Source organism: Mus pahari, chromosome 5 (assembly GCF_900095145.1).
Source record: "Mus pahari chromosome 5, PAHARI_EIJ_v1.1, whole genome shotgun sequence".
NCBI lineage: Eukaryota > Metazoa > Chordata > Mammalia > Rodentia > Muridae > Mus > Mus pahari.
Window position 1 is genome coordinate 100,800,907 of NC_034594.1, and position 21,397 is coordinate 100,822,303.

At 41.9% G+C, this 21,397-nt stretch overlaps 1 protein-coding gene across 1 annotated transcript in view; it reads right to left on the reverse strand.

The window, feature by feature from the left end:
* Positions 1-21,397, reverse strand: part of Nckap5 (NCK associated protein 5) — an 809,936-nt gene that overhangs the window by 344,795 nt on the left and 443,744 nt on the right. Inside the window, exon 6 of the mRNA XM_021198000.2 lies at positions 1,483-1,570. Within this exon, the coding sequence (XP_021053659.1) occupies positions 1,483-1,570 (88 nt within the window). The remainder of the gene's footprint in view (positions 1-1,482; positions 1,571-21,397) is intronic.

The window sequence follows — 21,397 nt, forward strand, 5'->3', positions numbered from 1 at the left end:
GTCACAAAACAAGCAAACAAAATATACAAGTCCTAAGGAATAGCAGCCAAGGTTGTCTTCTTGTTTCTCTATGAGCACACATGTACATGTGTAACCATATACCCATATACACCTATTCACACAGGCAAATCTCACTCACATGTACATATGTGCATGTGTGCACACATGCACAGATATACACAGGTACATAGGTAGAGTTATATATGCATACACACAAGTATGCACATAAGTACATGCATATAGGTACATGTGCATACACATGCATGTGCACTTGCACACAAATGATTTCATACACAAAATGTGAGGTCATGAAAATCATTCAAACTAAAAAGAAATGGTACAGGGGCATTCTTCAGCTCTTAGACAGAAATGCCTGTCCTACTTTGCCTGCCTTCACATTGAATAAGACAAGATATAATTCATATAAGGACTACATTATGCAATGCATTCAGAAACATACCCGGCAAACAAAATCTGACCCTATTTAATGTGTACAAAACAATGGGTGTAGAGTTCAAACACCAGGAGTTGTGGCTCTGCTATTCAATAGTAAATGACAATACAAGTCTCTGGACAAACACTTGCACCACCAAGGAAACCCAAATGAGCTATAGCTTTCCCCGAGGCTGGACCTTCACACAGGTGTGAAGCTCCCTCCAGGGGAAATGGTGCAAGTGAGAAAATCTGTGTCAGGTATGGTAAAGATATCCCACATTAGGACAGACCAAATTTCTCTGCTATTTTATAAAATTCAGTATGTGACCTGAGAAAGATGGATAACCAGGAGATCCACCAGCACGGTCAGCTGTGTCTTACATAAGCTGTACTGACACTCTGCGCCATCTTTACAACACTATAATTGGCGAATAAAGGGAACCCACCAAGAACTTAGTGCTCCCAAACCCACTCCACACCACAACCACTCTGTCTCATGCTCTCCCTCATTTCCAGCCAGAGGATAAGGACATGCCTATATATCTCAGAAAACAAGTATTTGCTGAATGACCCAACAAGAGCCCTGTGTTTTTATAACCCATGTTCCATCTGATGGATGATCCTAAAGTAGACAAATACAATGAACAAAATACCTTCCTCTGTATACCTTGAATTCAAATTAATAACTCTCTTCTCTCTAGGAACTAAGGGACTGAGGTATAGAAAGAGTTCTGAAAATGTACTTTTATTAGTGATCTATGAAGAAGAACAAATGAAAAGATTTGGGGTTCATATAACTACATTTTGGTGTATATGCATATGTACACATGTGCAAGTCTGTGCATGTGATGGCCATAGGTCAATCCTGGATATCTTCTTCACTCAAAATAAAAGTGACTGGATGGCTTCGAAGAAGAAAAGCAAATCAAATACATTGGTACCCAGCCAAGGGTCAGAAACATGGTGTACCAGATAGGCTGTGATCTTAGGGTCAGAAATCTGGTGTGCCTGGTAGGCTGCGATCTTAGGGTCAGAAACATGGTGTACCTGGTAGGCTGCGATCTTGGCAGGTTCTTCCTTTTTCTGCTCTGGAGATCCTTGGCTCTGCAACAGACTTCGGACAGTTTCTTCCATTCTAAGAAACAGAAACATGAAGACATTCTTCAAGATGGTTTCCCACTAACATGGGGCTGTCAGTCATCTCAGCACGTACTTCCCAAGCTTAGAAGAGTCAATGTCTTTCCCTTTTCCTCTGCTTCCTAAGCTAAGGATTTGAGGAATGGGGAATACAGCTTAGGGGTAGATGCAAAGCTATGGGTTTAATTGAGAGAGAGAGAAACAGAGAGACACACAGAGAGAGGGAGGCAGAGACACAGAGAGACACAGAGAGATGAGAGAGACAGGAGAGGGACAGAGAGGGATGAAAGGACAGAGGAAAAGGAAGGAAAGAAGCAAGGAAGGAAGAAGAAAAGAGATAGGGAAGGCAGGGCGATATATGGAGAAAAGGAAAGGGGAGGAAAGAAGAATATAGACAGGAAGGGAGCGAAGGACAGCAGCAGTGGGCAGCAGTGGGGACATGAAGTCACTACAGTCATTCTGTTCCTGTACACATCTCCTAGCAGCTCTCATCACGTGTCACCTCTCCTTTTTATTCACTACAATATCTCACATAAATCTCCCTTTGATCAATTTGCCACATTAACAGAACTTGTATGACAAAACTTATCCCAGGGAGATGCAAGACACATGTCTACTCACCCCAGATAGGGAACCCATGCCATGGGTGGAATCCATCCTCAGGTATGGATACCACCTAAGTGCACCTTGGTGAGCAGATGAGTTTTATTGGATTTACTTATAGAAACAGAAATGACTCAGAGAGTCGCATCACCAAAGCTCATCCCAGCTCACAAAACTAAGCGCCTGGAGCATGCTGCAGCCTGAAGGCAGCTCAGCAGGTTGGAGAGTGTCTCCTTCAGGTACCTCAACTGCTCTAGACCTCTTCCAAGAAGCTGGGCTGGTTTCTGCTTTTTTCCAAGCAGACAAGCTTCACTTGTCTTGGGGGATGGGCAGGGAGGTCTTCTTTGCAGCTTGGCTTCACTTTGCTGGAGGGAGATTCTCAGCTTTTTAATGCTTATGCTGGCAGGGCAGGGACTGGTGAATCTGGTTAGTTTTAGGGACTTCCTGAACCTATTTTGAGTCCTTTTCCTTCCTGCTTAAGGAGCTTGCCTGAATGACGGAATGTTTCAATAATGCAGGAAAATATTATATAACAACAAATCTTTTACACATGCGTTCTCTCTACTGATGTATTGCTGTTTCTTTCCATGGTGGTCTTCCCACGTCAGCACATGAGTTTTTTCTTCATTCTTTTCAATTGCTTCTAAGAACTTCATGGTGTCAAGGTCACTGGCAAATATTTAACCCTTTAGTTACTGAATTTAAATTGCTTCACAACTTTGCCAACTCAATCAAGATCTTTACCTGTGTCTTTCAAAGTGACCCATGAGTATTTCCATAGTTTATACTACAACATGTTCCATGTCCTAATCCTTCTTGGCTTTAAATACCTACTTCCAAAGACTCTTGTGATATTAACTCCAAGTAGTAACTTGGTAGGATCTAGAGCCATCATAGAAAGAAATCCCTGTACATGTGTGAGAGAATGTTTATAGATTAGGATAACTGAGGTGAGAGCCACTCTGAATTTGATTGACACCTACCACCTTTTCTAGGATACTTTGTATCTTCAAACTGTGAGCCCAAATAAAGCCTTCCTTGTGTTGTTTTTGCCACAGGTAACTAATAAAATCCCAAGGGTGACCAAAGTGATACCCACTGCCACTTGTGACACTAACTTATAACTTACATTGTTGTTAAATGCTGTTTTGTGATTCCCTGTTATTAGGGACAGACACGTCATCTACTTTCCGGTTCTCCATTCCAATCCACTCAGGATGTTTCCTCATATATCATCAGCCTCTTTGAAATCATATACTCTATATCATTCATTTTGTCCCTTAAAAACCTCCCACTTTAATGCACAAATATTTCACACATGCATGTCTTGCTCCTAGAGTATGTGATAACTTGTGGTATGTGGCTATGCCTCACATTTCTCATGCTCTCATTCATTTACAAATAAAGCTGCTACTCAGTGCAGCATTCATATCTGTCAGTTCATTTTCTAAAGGATAGAATACTTACAATGGGCCAGGTGTACTCCATGTGTATCTCAACTCTGCATATGTGACACTGACATTGGGCCCTTCCTCAAGGGTTCAAAGGTCATAATTCTACCAAGAAGAATTCCTGAGCATCAATGTTTATTGATGAACTATGGCAGCTAAACTATGGGACTCACTTACGTGTCCAATAGTAAAGGAATGGGGAAAGAAGATGTGATATATATTATATATTATATATATATATATATATATATATATATATATATATATGTATATATATGATGGAAAATTTTCAGCTATTAAAAAAAAAACAAAAACAAAAACAAACATACAGAGGCAGATGTTAGCAGCCAACCATTGGACTGTGTGCCAGGTCCTTAATAGAGGAGTTAGAGAAGGGACTTAAGGAGTTGAAGGGGTTTGCAACCCCATAGGAAGAACAACAATATCAACCAACCAGACCCTCCAGAACTCCCAGGGACTAAACCATCAACAAAGGAGTACACATGGCTCNAGCTGCATATGTAGCAGAGGATGGCCTTGTCATGCATCAATGGAAGGAGCGGTCCTTGGTCCTATGAAAGCTCGATAGATGTCCCATTGTAGGGGAATTGAGGGAGAGGAGGTGGGGGGTGGGTGGAGGAACACCCTCATAGAAGCAGGGGGTGGGAAGATGTGATAGGGTGTTTCCAGGAGGAAGGAAAACCAGGAAGGGGGTTAACATTTGAAATGTAAATAAAGAAAATATCCCCCCCAAAAAAACCCCAAAGTTACATAGTTTGCAAGGAAACATAAACAACAAGAAATAATCATATGAAGTGGGTTGAGTGAGGCTCTGAAAGTATCTCATGTTTTCTATCTTCTGTAGTTCCTATATTTAATAGATATGTAAAACAGCATGCATAGAATGCACACATGTGCATATACATGCATGACATAAAAATAGAAGTGATAAAGGAAACAAAATTGAGAGCCAGCTGGGAAAGTCAAAGATGCCCCCCATATTCTCAAGTCTTAAATTATTAATAGCTTAAAATTGAACAGAGCTCATTGAAGAACTCTCTCATCTATTAATCATTTTAATGTACTTTAGGAATATCATTACATCTACTTGGAAGATGAGAAAGCTGAGTTAGTGAAAGGTTAGATGGCTTACTTAAGGGGCTGTGGTTAGGTGGGGGTGTGGGGGTGAGCAAGGTTCACTGACCCGAGGACAGCAGTCCCTTCTAACCGACTTGAGCACAGCAGACCCTTCACTGACTTCACTGACAGAGAAAATATTCCAAGTAAGAATGTAGCCTTCTTCTAAGGACTTTGCCATGAAGAATCTACGAGTAACTGCTCTGTATTGTATCAGGGAAGGAGTTAAGGTCTGGAGAGAGAGAGAGAGAGAGAGAGAGAGAGAGAGAGAGAGAGAGAGAGAGAGAGAGAGAGAGAGAGAGAGAGAGAGAGAGAGAGAGAGAGAGAGAGAGAGAGGCTGGAAGAGAGGGAAGACAGGAAGAAGCATAATGAGAGAAAGGAAGCACCAGGTTCCCATGGCTGTGAGGCAGCCCTGATCAGCACCACCTGCCAATGCTTCATTTTGTGTGGAGAGGAGAGGAGACGGGATGTTTTTCCCATGGTGTTGATCAACTCTAACATAAATCATACAGTTTTGATATTGTTCTTAGAACAGCCTGATCCATGGCTCATTGTAAGTTTTCAAATATGCCCCATGTAAAGTCACTTCAGTCCACACCAGTCTATGCGACAATGGTCTGCTAAGATTTTCTCTTGGTGATACTGCAGTGTGTGGTTGTGATGGCATCCTTCCTGGTTTACACAGGATGACAGACTCATCTTAGAATTCATTTCTCGGAACACACTTCACCATCAGCATAGAAGGTCAGTGTCACATTTCACTCCTTAGATTGTTTATTTACACTCACATGACTTAAATGCATCTCTTTAGCCTGAGGTTTGAGAAGGGGCTGGGGAGATGGCTTTGCTGGGAAAGTGCTTATCATACAAGCATGGGTGCTAGAGTTTAATTCTGAGAAATCAGATTTAAAAAACTCCAAGTATGGTTCATGCTTGTGATCCCATATCCAGGTAATAAACACTGGAGTTTCCTGGAATCTACTAACCAGCTGGCCTAGCTGAACTGTGTACTCCAAGTGCAGTGAGAAACCATGTCTCAAAAACAAGGTAGAAAGGAACAGAACCTGTGGTTGACTTCTAGCCTGCACACATATGCGTATTTGAATACATACAGGAAACACACACACACACACACACACACACACACACACAGCATACAATGAAAATAAACCCATGTTGGTTTTTTTCTTCTACTAACTTAATAATATAACTGTCTCAGCATATCTTGCTGAGTTACTACTCCTGTGTAATTAGAAGTTCTTTGCAGAAGTCACTAGATCAAGAAAAAAAAATCCTATTCATCTCTCTCCAGTTCTTTTTTGGTTTTATACTGAAAAAAATTTTTTTAAGGTAAAGGAAAAGCAAGGCCAGACAGGAAATTGTTAAGACCATCTCATGCAATGCAGACCCTTTAGTAATACTGGGAATATTAGTAATATTGCTGGGAATAGTAATATTTGGCACAACTCAAGGGTTATTCAAAAGCAATAGCTTTTTAGAGCTGCAGCTTGAAATAGAGGCTTTAGGGCACCCTGTAAACCACTGCTAAGAAAATCAAGTTAAAATAACCTTTATGAATCTGGTCATAGAGAAAAGCATTTTTGTATGTGATAGGAGCATTCTGTCATTTATTCCCTGATGGTACCTATTTAGAAGTCTCATTTCCCAAACTTCTGTTTGCCTGGGAAAATAAAAAGAGAAAGCAAAGAAAAGAAATCACAGAGCATGAAGTGGCCTGTTGTTGCTTTACAGCCTGTGACAGTTTCCTTTCCTTTCTTATTTCATAAGGACAGTGCAGATCCCCAGTCCTCTCCTAGGACATCATCTGCTTCCCAAATGTGATGAGAATAAGCCAATGATTCCCACGAGCCCAGGCTTGGACAGAGGTGTGAGCGTAGGTGTGAGCATGGTCGCTTCCTTCTAAGTGACCTTAAGCCAGCTTTCCTCATTCTACCTACCTGATACTAAATCACTGTTTTTTCCAAACGCTGGACAAGAATCTATTACAAACAAAAACCCAGAAGAAAAAATGTATACTTGCTGAGATGTAATTAGTTCTTATGTATATTAGCTGAGCCTGAAGCCTTTATTATACTTTATTTATTTAGTATGTGGGTATGCATGCATCATCTTACACTTGTTGAAGCAGAGAACAATGTGAGGGCTTGGTTCTTTCCTTTCACCATGTAGGTCCCAGGGATGGAACTCACATCCTCAGGGGTCCTAAAGCCCAAGGAAACAGCTCATCCTCTTGACTTTGAAATATTGCTTTTTTTTAAAAAAAAAAAAAAAGAAAGAAAATTATTTGAGCGCTGAAGACCTTCACTCAGTGAAACTCATATTAGAAAACGTATCTCCAGACATAAGCATAGGGGCTTCAGCTCTTCTTTTCCATTACAAGGTAGTGAAGCTGGGACCTTACTTCCTAGGTGAGCATTCTATCTTCGGTAGATTACAATTCTTCCAGACTCAGGTTTCTGTGATGTTAGTTTCTATCATGTTATTTTTAATATATAGTTCTTGTTATAACCTGCAGCCCAAATAAATACCACTGAAGTTTTTAAAACCAACTATCCAAGAAAATATATTTCTTATCTCAAAGGGCATTCTCATTGCAACCAAATCCCACATAAATAATACAACTACACCTTGAGTTCTTCTCTGCCTAAGGACAGCCTCTCTTTGAGTTTTCCAAATGATTAGACTCTCTCTGCTTTACAAAAAAAATTATGTACATGAGGGCCATGAAGATGGCACAGTTCATAAACTGCTTACTTACATAAGGGCCCGAGTTCAATCTTCAAAACCTATGGGTTTGTTGTTGTTCGTTTGTTCAGTTGGGAATGGTAGTGACAGTCTATGATCACAGTGCTGAGGAGGCTGACAAATACCCCTGGGACTCCCTGGCCAATTTAGCTTACTATGTGAGAGTCACAGGTTAGTGAGAGACTCTGTTTCAACAAACAAGGTAGATGGTATCTGAGGAACAATACCTGAAGTTTTCCTCTAGTTTCTGCACAGATATTAACACACACTCAGGTGTATGCACATAGGTGTGCACATGCAGGTACACACACACACACACACACACATACACACACACACACACACACTTGTCTCTGGTTTCATAAATCAAAGGTTCTGACTCTTTTTCAAACAACCTTCCTTTTCTCCCTAGCTGCCTCACATGACTGTCATTACAGTGACATTACACTACATTACAGTAGATCCTGAGTAATTGGTCAGTAAGTACATTCATGTGTGGCTAAATTCATGCCTTACTTCTTCCCTCTAACTTATTCTCCAGTCCTGCATTTTTGTTTTTCATAGACTTATACCATATGTAGACGTAACGCATGAGAAAGATGTTCCAGCTAAGACTCTAAGAACATGGTCCTTAGCTGTGACACTTGGGTCTGAGCTGCTGGGACCACTGTTCCTCAGTAAGACAAATCCAAAGCCTTATTCTTTTGATCACGTTGACATCCCATAATTTTCAGCCCAGTTCATTAGCATTGGTAGCTAGTGCTACTATAAAGTGGTCAGGACTCTTGATCTAGCTTTTAGCCAGGGAAGTCCTTTCATGTTGACTCTGGCAGAAGTATCACAGCCCATTTCTCTGATGCATGGGGGAGATAAACAGAATACCTTAAGAACAAACATATTTTGCCTGGCCTCCCAGTCCCCATTCTGCTATGATGACTTTCCTCAGGGACCTACCCTGCTCACTATCTGTACTGGATAGCTTTGTGTCAACTTGACACAGCTGGAGTTATCACAGAGAAAGGAGCTTTAGTTGGGGAAATGCCCCCATGAGATCCAGCTGTGGGGCATTTNCTCAATTAGTGANCAAGGNGGAGAGNCCCCTTGTGGGTGGGANCATCTCTGGGCTGGTAGTCTTGGATTCTATAAGAAAGCAGGCTGAGCAAGCCAGGGGAAGCAAGCCAGTAAAGAACATCCCTCCATGACTTCTGCATCAGCTCCTGCTTTCTGACCTGCTTGAGTTCCAGTCCTGCATCCTTTGGTGATCAACAGCAGTATGGAAATGTAAGCCGAATAAACCCTTTCCTCCCCAACTTGCTTCTTGGTCATGATGTACAGGAATAGAAACCCTGACTAAGACACTATCTTAACTTCAGTGACAAGCTTTGCCCAAGAACAAGCACAACAAGATGATGGCTGGGAAACTTAGCTGCTTCTGAACTGGGCTCTACCGAGCACTAATATATTTCCTTAGAGGAGCTGAGTTCCTTCCTTGGAAGAGAGCACATTTAACCGTGGAAACAGGAGCGGTCCATGGGCTGGGTGTGACCTGGATGTTCTTATCTGAATCTCTGCCCATCTGTCACCACAATAGTCAAGGGGATCCTGAGAATGGAGCACTAAAAGCCTCACGGAATAGAAACTGGCTCGGCAGAGCTGGAGCTTTCTTCTTTTTTCCCTAGATGATATATATTTTTAATTCAGCATAAAATTTTGCAGGAATTTCCACTCGATGCTGCCTGGAAACTGTGGTGCTCTAATTCCCTCACAGGGATGCAGAAGCATTTCCAAACAGATCGAAAGGTGCTGGCCCAATTGGAATCACTGAATCTTATTCACTCTGGGGCCATCGGTATGTGAGTAGAAAGCCACATAAATTTCTCCCTAGGCAGGCTTGTGCAAATTCTGCATCAGGAAACTTGCTGTATGAAGAGGCTCCAGTTGAATGAGAAGACAGCTCTGCATTCAGTGGCGAAACTGATTTTCCACACAGAGTGCAAAAGAGTCTCCTTGAATGTTAACAAGTAAATCCCAAGTGTTCCTACTCCCCCGCAGCAGAATGCAGAACTACATTTATGGGTATGGTATGCGTTTGTGTGGAATTCCAGTCATCCTGCAAGGGAGGGAGACAGAAAATACCATGTGTGCAAACGGATGTCATAAAGAAGTACAACCATAAGCTGCCACTGTCTTGCTTAGATCATATGAATGCAAAGTTAGTGGCTACACCCCAAGAAACTAAAAGATGCCTTTAGATTTTCTACATGGAATGAGCATTTAAATGAATGTACTAATTACTAACGTAATTTTATAAGTATAGAATGGTTATTGTTGGCTGGGGAAATGAGTTTGAGGCTAAAACACTTGCTCTGCTAGCCTGAGGACTCATATTTGAAAACCCAGAACCACATAAAGCCAGGCATGGCCGCATACAGGTGTGACCCAATGCTTCTGTGGTGAGAAGGGGGGCAAAGTGAAGAGGATCGGTGGAAGCCCATGGAGCAGCTAATTTAGCATACACAGCAATGAATCTCAAGGAGATTCTGTCTCAAATAAGGTGGAAAGCAAGGACCAACACCCAAGGTCTTCTCCCTTCCACTTACCTATATGCCATGACATGCACACAAACACATATACATATCTTAGATACACATATACATCTCTCTCTCTCACACACACACACACCACACACCAAGAAAAAAATGATTAATCAATTTTACCAGTTCTTATTTCCAGTCTTACAAACTTGTAATATATAATTTCTAAACCCATCTGTGTAATACATTTCATAGAACCCTTTTAAAAAAATGCAATATCACAAATAAATCTAGTTTAAGTTTCTTTTCCATATTTTATTTTGTGGAGTATCTGAAGTTAAATGTTAGAGTACAAGCTTGTATAAAATACCTTGAATGTCAAAAATAATTACTATTTTTTTTTACCAAAAATGTATTATTTGGATATGGATCTTTAGACTGCTGAATTCTGAAGTTAGTGCAACTTTGAATATACGAGACAGCTCAATATCCTCCATATTTATGTTTATTGGCCATTGATAATGGGGAAGGCTTCTCTTAATGTGGAGAGAGGCTACATGGGAGATTCTAGAAAATGAATGTACCAACTCAGGACCTTGTTTTTCCTTTTCTTAAAATGAGAAGTTTAGCATTTTATTTATCTCATAAAACAAAATCCAGAATGTAGATTAGATTTCTCTGCTCAGTGTGCACTGGGGTTTCTCCCGTCTGCAATCAGAGGGAGGATTCAGATGTGTGAAATCAGGCATATATGCTGTCGCCTAGGAAGTATGTTTCTTGCCTGTTGTACATGGTTCCTCCCTGTATGGTTATGACCCTCGCCGCCCCCCACAACACTTTCTGTTTTACTATGCTTCAAGATGTGCTTGGGGCCTGAGGAGATAACAGCTAAGTCTACAAGGTACTTGGCTTGCGAATATAAGGACTAGCACTCTTAAAAACAACCCAAGGGCTCTGGTGTTCTCGTGTAATGGCAGCACTGGGGAGCTGGAGAGGGAGAGAGCCTTGGGCTTGATGGACATCCAGTTTAGATCATTTGGGGAGCTCCAGGCTAGTGAGAGATCCAGTCTCAGGTAGTGCCCAAGAGGAATGACACCAAAGTCATCCTCTGGCTCGAACGAACACACACACACACACACACACACACACACACACACACACACACACACACAGAGAGAGAGAGAGAGAGAGAGAGAGAGAGAGAGAGAGAGAGANCACACACACACACACACACACACACACACACAGAGAGAGAGAGAGAGAGAGAGAGAGAGAGAGAGAGAGAGAGAGAGAGAGAGAGAGAGAGTTAGTTTCTCTTCAATTTTTCCTAAATTCAAGAGAAAGGCAACAACTGGCCATATTGCAAATGGAATTATAGCATTAAATTTTGTGGGAAAGAAGGTGTAACTATGGTGGTAAGGCACTTTAAGAATTCAAATTCCAACAAAATTCTTGATGGGATCTACTGTTAATTCCTATGCTTCCTACAATATACACTTACCCATAATACTTCAGACTAGCATCAGATAAGGAAGCAGAAACTGTATACAATGACACACCTTAATAAGCCCACTGTGTGATCAATGTCTCTCCAGCTTCAGCACTTACACCCATGGTGCAGTAACGATGATTAGCTGAGAAGCTAAGGCTTCAGTTGTCTCTTTCCAGATACAACTTGGGATATAGCCCTTCCTTTTTATGGGTATGACAAAATTCTTCTGTTCAATATTGCTGACTAGCTTCACAGGATCCAGAATTATCCAGAAGACTAATCTCTGGGCATGTTTGTTAGAGTTTCCAGACTCAATAAATTGAAGTGAGAAAACCCACCTTGCTGATGAAAAGAAGGAAGCAAGATGAACACCAGCCTTATCCCTCTGCATCCTGATCTCTCGGCAGATGCGACATGACCATCTGTCGCACACAACTGCCCGTGTGCTTTCCGGACCAGGATGGACTGTACTCTTACACAGTGAGCCAAATTTAATGATTTAATCCTTAAGTAGCTTTTGTTGGGTACTTAGTAAAAAAAAAAGTAATAACTAATTCAAAGCTAGTCCCACTTCCCTTAGAGAGGTGCTAGGAGAGAACACAGAACAAAATGTAGAAGGTGTGTTAAGTTGATTCTGGGTTTGTTAAGTCTTTTAGCAGAGTTATTTTGCAGTCTATCTTCTTTTTCTTTTTCGTTTTCTTTTTTTGAGACAGGGTTTCTCTGCGTAGCCCTGGCTATCCTGGAACTCACTCTGTAGACCAGGCTGGCCTCGAACTCAGAAATCCGTCTGCCGCTGCCTCCCGAGTGCTGGGATTAAAGGCGTGCTCCACCACGCCCGGCTACTCTACAGTCTAATACAATCTGAACTGAGCATGTTTTAGAATTTGGGAAGAAGAGTAGGAAATAGACTCCTTGGGAGCAGGAGCTTAATGAATTGACACTTTGTGAACAGTTAGCATACTTAGTTCCTTTCCTTGCTGCTGAAAAACTACCTGACAGGGAAATATTTAAAGGAATCAGGGTTGTTCTGAATCCGAGGTCAAATTCATGGTGCAAAAGCATGAAGCATGAGCAGGACTTGGCCCCTTGTACCCAGAGTCAGGAAGCAGAGCATGAAGAAGACCAGGGGCTTGGATCAGAAACCTCAGTCTCCCTGCTGTGACCCACATCCTCCAGCAATGCTCTACTTCCTAGAGCTTCTCCAACTTTCCAAAACAGTGGCAACAGCTTGGTTCAAACCACACGAACCTATGGGGGACACTGCACATTCAACTCTGATCTCTGAAATCCCAACACTGAGGGGGCAGAGACAGGTATCACACTGGGGCCCAATGGACAACCAGGCTGGCCTATTTGGTGAGTTCCAGACCTCTAAGAAACCAAACTCCTTTGACTATTAAAAAAGTCCAAGGGGAATAAAGGTACTATATCCAGATGGTACATGATACGAAAAATAACCTACGGTAAAGGTCAAGGTAGGCTAGGTCATGCCAGTGTAGCACATAGCCTTAGCATGTCTGTGACTTCAAAAATTACCAAATTTCTAGAGCCAGGTATGGTGGTACACACTTTTCATCCAGTACTTAAGATACAGAGCCAGGAAGACCTCTGTAAGCTCAAGGTGACCCTGTCAACATAGAGAGTTCCAGATCCATCAGGATTTCACAGAAGACCCTGTCTCAAAAAATAAAAAATAAATAAAGAATAAAAACAATAACTTCTTATTGATAAACATTCTGAGAAATTCATTAGTCCTATTTATCTTTGTCTACTTGACACAGCTCCCTGGAGTAACCTGATCTAATTGCCTAGCTCACAAAGGCCTGTGAGGATGGAAGAGGGGTTATCTCATTATTCACTGATGCAGAAAGACCCAGCTCCCCATAGGTAGTTCCATTCCCTTGTCAGGTGCTTCTGGGCTATGTCGGAATGTTCCCTATGATTTCTGTTTCAAGGTCCCACCTGCCCTGACTTCCCTCAGTGATGGATGGTGACCTAGAAGTGTAAGCCATAAAAACCCTTTCCTCTCCTAAGTTACTTTTGCTCAGTAACAGAAAGGAACCAGGACACACAAGCAGTGTGGTAGCATGTGTTAGCTTAGGACAGTGAAGTGTGTGCTATTGCCCTGTCCCAATTACCAAGGGCCACATTTCATTGTAAACTTATGATCATCTGACCCATAAAGAAAGTCGAGTAGCTGCCTGCTACTCCTCTATTTAATATGATCATCACGTCTAGGAAAGAGAAAGTAGGAAGTGCGAGGATTCCTCTGCTTCGGGCTTAAGGGCTCTTGGTTACAACTGCTCGCACTGCACAGTTAACTGCTGGCATAGTTGGCATATTTCTTTCCTTGAGTATATAGCAAGAAGAGAATCCAGCATTGATGCTAATGTAAGCCTTCTGTATCTGTGTGCCCTGAGTAAAAATCAGCAGCACAAGTGCTACCTGGTGACTGCCTCCTTAGCTCAACTTCACTGAGCGTTGAAGACGAGCAAATGAGTGCCTTTCTTATTGTGTATGTGTGCCAAGGTGCCAAGGCACACGTGGGGAAGTCATAGGACAGACAGAAGAAGTTTGCTCTCTCTTCACACCACGTACGTTCTGGAGTTTCCTACTCAAGAGTTTCAGGCTTATCAGCAAGGGCGTCTTCCCACTGAGCCTTCATCCTGGCCCGAGTGCAGCTTCTCACCCGCTTCCTCAGTTAGTTGTCACTCCTCCCTTTGACTCAGTGACCTGCTGTTAGTGTTGAAGTTCTCACCTCCCAGCTGGACATCGAAGGTCACCCTTCTTTCATGCATGACAGCTAACTTACACAGTTAGTTCTTTGAGCTTTCTGAATTGTCTATGTGTGTGCCAGCTCTGATAGGGGAGGCCTCAAACAAACACCTTCAAAGTCAACTTTGCTTTGAGGAATGTGTTACCAAACCTATGATATACCAGTTGGCAGACATATTCTGATGCAGGATTTTTTTTTTTTTAAATAGAAAATGCCAATAATGTGGAAAGGAGCCTCTACCTGCAAAAAATCCTCACAACCTTGCAAGATTTGTTGGGAAAAACAATAGAGCTTGTAGTTTCTATAGAGGCATTATTCCTTCTGGTGTTGCTTCTTTTGTGTTGTTGTTTGTTGTTTTGTTAAAACAAGGTCTTTCCTCTTGCTTTCTTGCTCTGTTCCCTTGCTCCTGCTCCCCCTCTCCCCATACTCCTCCTCCTCTCTCTGGTTATTAGAAGCCAAGGAAAAGTTCTGGAGGTAAACAGGTCTGAAAGGTTACCAGAGGCCATGTAGAGGTGCTGGCCAGTGAGGATTTTTTGTGCATTTCTGTTTGTGTGCATGAATGCATGTGTGTGTGTGTGTGTGTGTGTGTGTGTGTGTGTGTGTATGTATTTAATGTGTGTATGCATGTTGTATGTATGCATTATGTAATGTATAGATGTAATATGTGTGTGTGTGTGTGTTTGAACCTTCCTCTTTGAGCAAAGGTGGGTGTCCTGTTCTTTCACTCCTTATTTTTCCTTTGAGATAAGGAGCTAGGCTGGCACCCAGAAAGCCCCCAAAATCCTCCTGACTGCCTCCCCAAATACAGAGATTATGATCACCCATCCACCCATGTCCAGATTTTTAAACATGACTTCAGGGTCTGAACTCAGGAATACATGGTTGATCATGAATCTGCTCATCCACTGAACCTTCTCTCTAGCCTGCATTGATGCTTTCTGAAAAATGAGTAAGGATGTTGCATTATGGGAAAGTCATCTAATAATCATGTTTGTAGATTTTTAATTCACTTCTTATAATTTCCTGTAGTAAGAAATATGCTTTCAGTGTCTGAAGAGTAAAACACACATACACACACACACACACACACACACACAAAAACACAGACATTTAAGTAAGAACACTGTATTTAGGTCGGTACATGTATTAGCATTTTAAACAGAGACCATCTGGAGGCTGACTTATTAAGAAATACATACATTTACAGTGTAGCCTCTACTTCATGGCGGTTTATTATTTTATTTTGGTTGTGTGTATGTGTATGTGTGTGTTCCTGCCTCTTTGTGTATGAGTGTCCATGTCCGTGCATGTGTGTGTGTGTGTGTGCATGTTCCTGGATATGCATATTAACATTTATGTTGGTACACTTGGGTGTGTGCCAGAGGTTGATATGGATGTCTTCCTCCACTGTTCCATACCTCATCTTTTGAGGTGGGATCTTTCACCTAAACCCCACTACTTAGGTAGTCTAGCTAGCCAGCTTGTTCTCAGCTAGACTACCTAAGTCTCCTGAGAAAATGCTGAGTTACCAGTGGACTACCACACCAACCCAGAATTTCCATGGGTGCAGGCAGATCCAGATTCCAGTCCTCTAACTTACATAGCAAACACTTTACCTGGTGAGCCATTTCCAGAGACTCAGAGTTTATCAGCTCTATATAAAGTGGAGTCAATCAAAGCCACAAGTCAACACTTCCCAAGTGAACCTACATCTGCATCATCTGGCCCATGATGGTCTAGGTCAGTGGTTCTCAATCTGGGGGCTGTGACCCCTTTGGAGGTCCTGTAGATCAGATATTTAAATTATGATTCATAACAGTAGCAAAGTTATTAAGTGGCAACAAAATTAATTTTATGGTTGGGGGTCAGCACAACATGAGGAACTGTATTAAAGGGTTGTAGCTTTAGTAAAGTTGAGAACCACTGTTCTAGGTGTTGCATATTCACCCCAGCACTGTGATACATGGAAAAATGTCCTTTGTGACCTTGGGTATCTTGGAGGAAGTAAGCAATAAACACACTGGACCATCTGTTGCTAGGAAGAATTGCAATGAGAAAGACTGGTTCCAATAACTGCGAAACTCCCCAACCTCAAGGTGGACATTAAATAAAAGTCAATTGTCTTCTTGTGTTTTTATCGAGGAACCCAAGCTTTTATGCAGCACTTTTATTGCACATTCTTGCCCACTGAAATAGATGTTGGAAACACAGTGCCTTTAGGCCCAAATAGTGCCCATTTATTTTTAAATTGCCAATGGAACAAAAATGGAAGCAGGAAGGGTATGGGGGGAAAGGGCAGAACATTTATACACTAAAACTCACTATGAGGCAAAATTTTTCTTTGATATTTAATAGCAGGAGAGAAAGATGTACAGTTCTTAGCTATAAAAGACTTGAAAAACATATGATTCTCAAGGGTAGAAGAAAGAAAAAGGAAGCTCTTGAAAATTTCACAAGTGATAACATTTTGTAAATAGCTGTGGTCATTAATAATATACTTACTGATGATATAGCTAGGAGCCATATTGACACCTACTGTCTATTTTACTTTACATGTGTTATATATGTGCATGTATGTGCACATTTGTGTGAATGCATGTGCACGTGTGTGTGTGTGTGAAGGGCCAAAGTTAATGTTGGGGGTCTTAGTCGTTCTCTATTAAGGCAGCAGTTTATGCTGAACCTGGATCTCACCAATTGGGGAAGTCCAGCTAGCCAGCTTGCCCCGTGTATCCCTTGTCTCTATCCACCTAGTGCTGGGATTACAAGCCACGAACTCACTTGCTTGGCTTTCACAAAGTTCCAGGCATCTGACTTCAATTCTCATTCACTGGGGGACAAAAACTCTGCATCCTGAGCCAGCTGCTCAGCCACTGATGTCTATCCTGTGGCTCTGGCATCATATCCAGGGCCAGGACTCCCTTTTGTCACTCTCAGGATAGACACAAGAAATCCTGCAGTCCTCTGGTCTGTCCATCCCTGTAATTCTCCTTCAGAACTGGAAGAGATAATAGCATCTTTCCTACAGGAAATGTTCAACACCACTGCACTAGCTAGTATTTTCTCTGCCACAAGTAAGGGAACCTCAGTTGAGAAAATGTCTCCATCAGACTGGCCATAGGCAAGTCTATGGAGAAGTTTTCATGATTAACAATTGGCATGGGAGGGGTCAGACTGCAGGGAGTGGTACCACCCTGGGGAGGTGGCTCTGGTTGTATAGTAAAAAACGGAGCAAGTCAGTAAAATGGCATCCCTGCATGTTCTAGCACGGATTGCTACCTTCAGGTTCCTGCCTTGAGTTCCTGCCCTGGCTTCCCTCAATGATGGCCTGCAATGTGGAAATATAAGCAAGTAACCCCTTTATTTCCTGCATTGTACTGGTCATGGCGTCTTATGACAGCAAGAGAAAGCAATTTAAGATAGCCATGGAACAAGCAGTACATTGGGCTTGCTTCCAGTTACTCTTGTTCCTCACATCAGGCTCTGGGGGAGAAAAGCCCAATTTAACTATAAGTGCTCAGACTTCTATAATGCTGGGAAGTAGGGGCGGAGTTCATCCTGTAATAACTGCTGAGGACAGAGGTCTCCTAAGACCTAATTATCCATACCTTGTTAGGCTCTGAAATGATATCTCAGTTGTCTACATCCAGGGAATGGATTAGTAGGCTTGAGTGGATCAACCGTTAATGCCCTTTAGTGACTATGAACTGTGACCACAGCCTGCTATTAAGATACAGCAAATTCTACCTGTGACCACAGGAGGCAGGAAGCATGCTGGTTCCAAAGGGAGAGACCACAAACATGGGATGACTGCTGGAGGATTCGGGTGGTACTCCTCCCCACACGTTTAACTTGGAAGGTATACATGTTTCTCACTCCAGGAGACAGACTGTCGTTCCTCTCTGATGCCAGACTCCCTGGGGGAATTTAATGTGTTCATCATCTCCATGGAGATACCAATTAGAAAATACAGCTTTGGATGCCCCTGAGCCCTCCTTCCTGTGGCCACTGGTATGCTCCTAATATCTCTCCTCTCCTATATTTTCCAGACCTTTGCTCTCATATTTTTGTGAGCAGTGAATTCCTCTCTCTGTGTGTCTTTCTCTTTCCTCTGTTTCACTATCCATCCCTGTTTCTTTCATGTAATATTTTATTTATTGAGAATTTCATACATGAATACAATGTATTTCGTTCACGTCTACACTTACTTCCTACTTCAATTCCTCCCAGAGTCCCTACCATTTCTCTCTTCCAATGTCATGTCCTCTTTCCTCAACACACTTAAGTCCAATTACAGCTGTCTACATAGAGGTGTGTCTATGGCCATCCAATGGAGCATGAACAATCTACTAGGAGCCATCTCTAAAGAAAAATGACTCTCACTATCCTAGCAACCATCAGTCCAATAGCTCCCAAGCTAGGAGTAGTACTTTGGGACCCTCTACCCCTATCCAAGGTGGAATTTGTACTTGTTTAGTCTTACATAGGTCTTTTGTAGGCTCAAGGTCGACATAATCCTGTTAAAAGTATTTCCATGATACTGGGAAATATAACGCCATTTTCACACAGCTGCATATTATACTATGAGCACATCCCCTATGCCAGACTCCTCTCCTCCACCTCTCTCTCACACTGATCACCATTGTTGCTCACATAACTTGCCCAAAAGCACATAGCCACTGAATAGTAAAATTTTAAGTAAGGAAAACATTACTGAAGGGTTATCAGTTATAGCCACAGAACAGATCAGATCTGAGTTCCTTTTGTCTGAGGTAGTTTTGATTCCTCATTTATTGACTCTCCTCGTACTGTAGGGAGAGGAGCCAAGCAGAAACAGAAAAACAAAACAAAACAAAACAAAACAAAACACCCTTAAATGTATCATCCTCCCCTCAAAGCCTCCCATGCTAAAGTGCATATTCCATGGTCCTTTATCTTCTTTTCCCTTTTATATAGCACCTCTCATAAGTGAACACACAGTTAAATGTCTAAATTAAACAACAAATGTCTACAAGGACAGTGAGCTCATCTAGTGTGGTTCATTTCCAAAGTAAGGTGCAGAAATTTTACATCTTTCATCCATTAAATTTTTCCATCTATCCATCCATTAATCCACCCACCTCTCCATCTACTCATCTACTTATCCATACATCCATACATAATTAATCAACTGATCAACCCATCCATATATCCATGTAGCTATCCACACACAGATAAATCATCTATTACTCCATCCAATCCATCCAATCCATCCATCCATCCATCCATCCATCCACCCATCCACTAATCAACTGATCAATCCATTCATGTATCTGTTTATCTTTCTGTGTATGTATGTATGTATCATCCACCCATCCACCTACTGTCTATCCATCCATACATTTATTCAGTAATATTGGATCATAATAGTGCTGCTTAAAACAAAAATTTAAATAATTCATATAAAAGGAACTAAAAATGCTTAATGAGAAGATGGACATGTGTGCCAAGAGGACAGAATAAATTCTAGAAAGGAAGAAATCTGGATCTTGCTAAGGGGAGAGACATGGGGAAGGTGTGCATTCCAGAAGATTTCTATACTTGAAAGCATTAAAAAATAAGTCTTAGAAATGTGAGTGAGGATGGTCTCTTGTGATTCGGACCCTTGGGAGTATATGATACTGCTCAGAATTATCAAGGGAGAAAAGGAAGAAGGAATAGGATTAGCAGAAATGGGGAGAGGGTCCACAAAAGACATGAGAGTGTAAGTTTGTGTGTGTGTGTGTGTGTGTGTGTGTGTGTGTGTGTGTGTGTGTGTGTGTGACTATACATGTATGGGAATGTCATAATGGAACCCATTATTATGTATAACTAGTATATGCTAATAAAACGTTTAAAGATTAAGAAAGAGACAGGAAAGAACAAGAAAGAGACCAAGCCATTCTTGGATGTAAAGAAGTGAAAACGGAAAGAAAACCACTGGCCTCAGGATGACCTATAAAGTAAGTCAATGCAGGGCTTCCGTTCAAGGGCCAGATCAATGCTGTGACCACAAGGCCCAGGTCCTCGGTGTGTGGGAGAGAAGACTCACAAGCATGCCAGAAATGACAGTTTGAAGTGGATTTTTGAACTGGAAGGTACAGGCACATGGGTACAAAATACTGATGAGAACAAATTTCTGACCTGTTTTGGTGGCAGAAGTATTTTAGTTGAACAGATGGTGCACCTCACCAAAATATGATGGAAACGAATCTTTACAGGCCTTTCATATTAAGGAATGATTTAGCAGCCTTCCCAAGAGATTTGGCATGTTCTTTGTCTAAATATAAAACAACACATAGAGCCTTGTGTTTAGACTCCTAATGAAACAGTCTTGATTTTGTAGAGCAAAGTGTTTTCTGCTATCCAAAATGAATTATAAAGAAACCAGAGAAGCTGTACCAAGCCTGGACACATCAGTTATGTTTCTGCAAGGAAGTTCTGTCTTACATTTCTTTCAGCAAGATGTTGTGTCCACCACAAGAAAACCCACAGAATCAATCAACCTGGGATCATAAGTCCTCACAAAGACTGAAGCAAAAACCAGAGAGCTTGTATCGACTGACCTAGGCCCTCTGCATATTTGTTATACGTGTACAATGCGGTCTTCTTATGAGATTCCTAATGGTGGGAGCAGAGGCTGTCTCTGAATATTTTGCTGGCTTCTTGGATCCTTTCCCTCATATTGGGTTACCTTATCCAGCCTTAATAGGAAGGGAGGTACCTAGACTTACTGCAACTAGATATGCCATGTTTGGTTGATATACATGGGAGGCCTGCCCCTTTCCTTACAGAAAATGGGGAGGAGTGGATAGGGTAGGGGAGAAGGAAGGTTGGTAGAGGAGCTGAGAGGAGGGGAGGGAGGAGAAACTGCAATCAAAGATGTAAAAATGATGATGATGGTGATGAAGAAGAAGAGGAGGAGGAAGAGGAGAATGAGGAGGAAGAGGAGGAGGAGAATGAGGAAGAGGAAGGAGAGGAGGAGGAAGAGGAGGAAGGAGAGGAGGAAGAGGAGGAAGAGGAGGAGGAGGAGGAAGAGGAGGAGGAG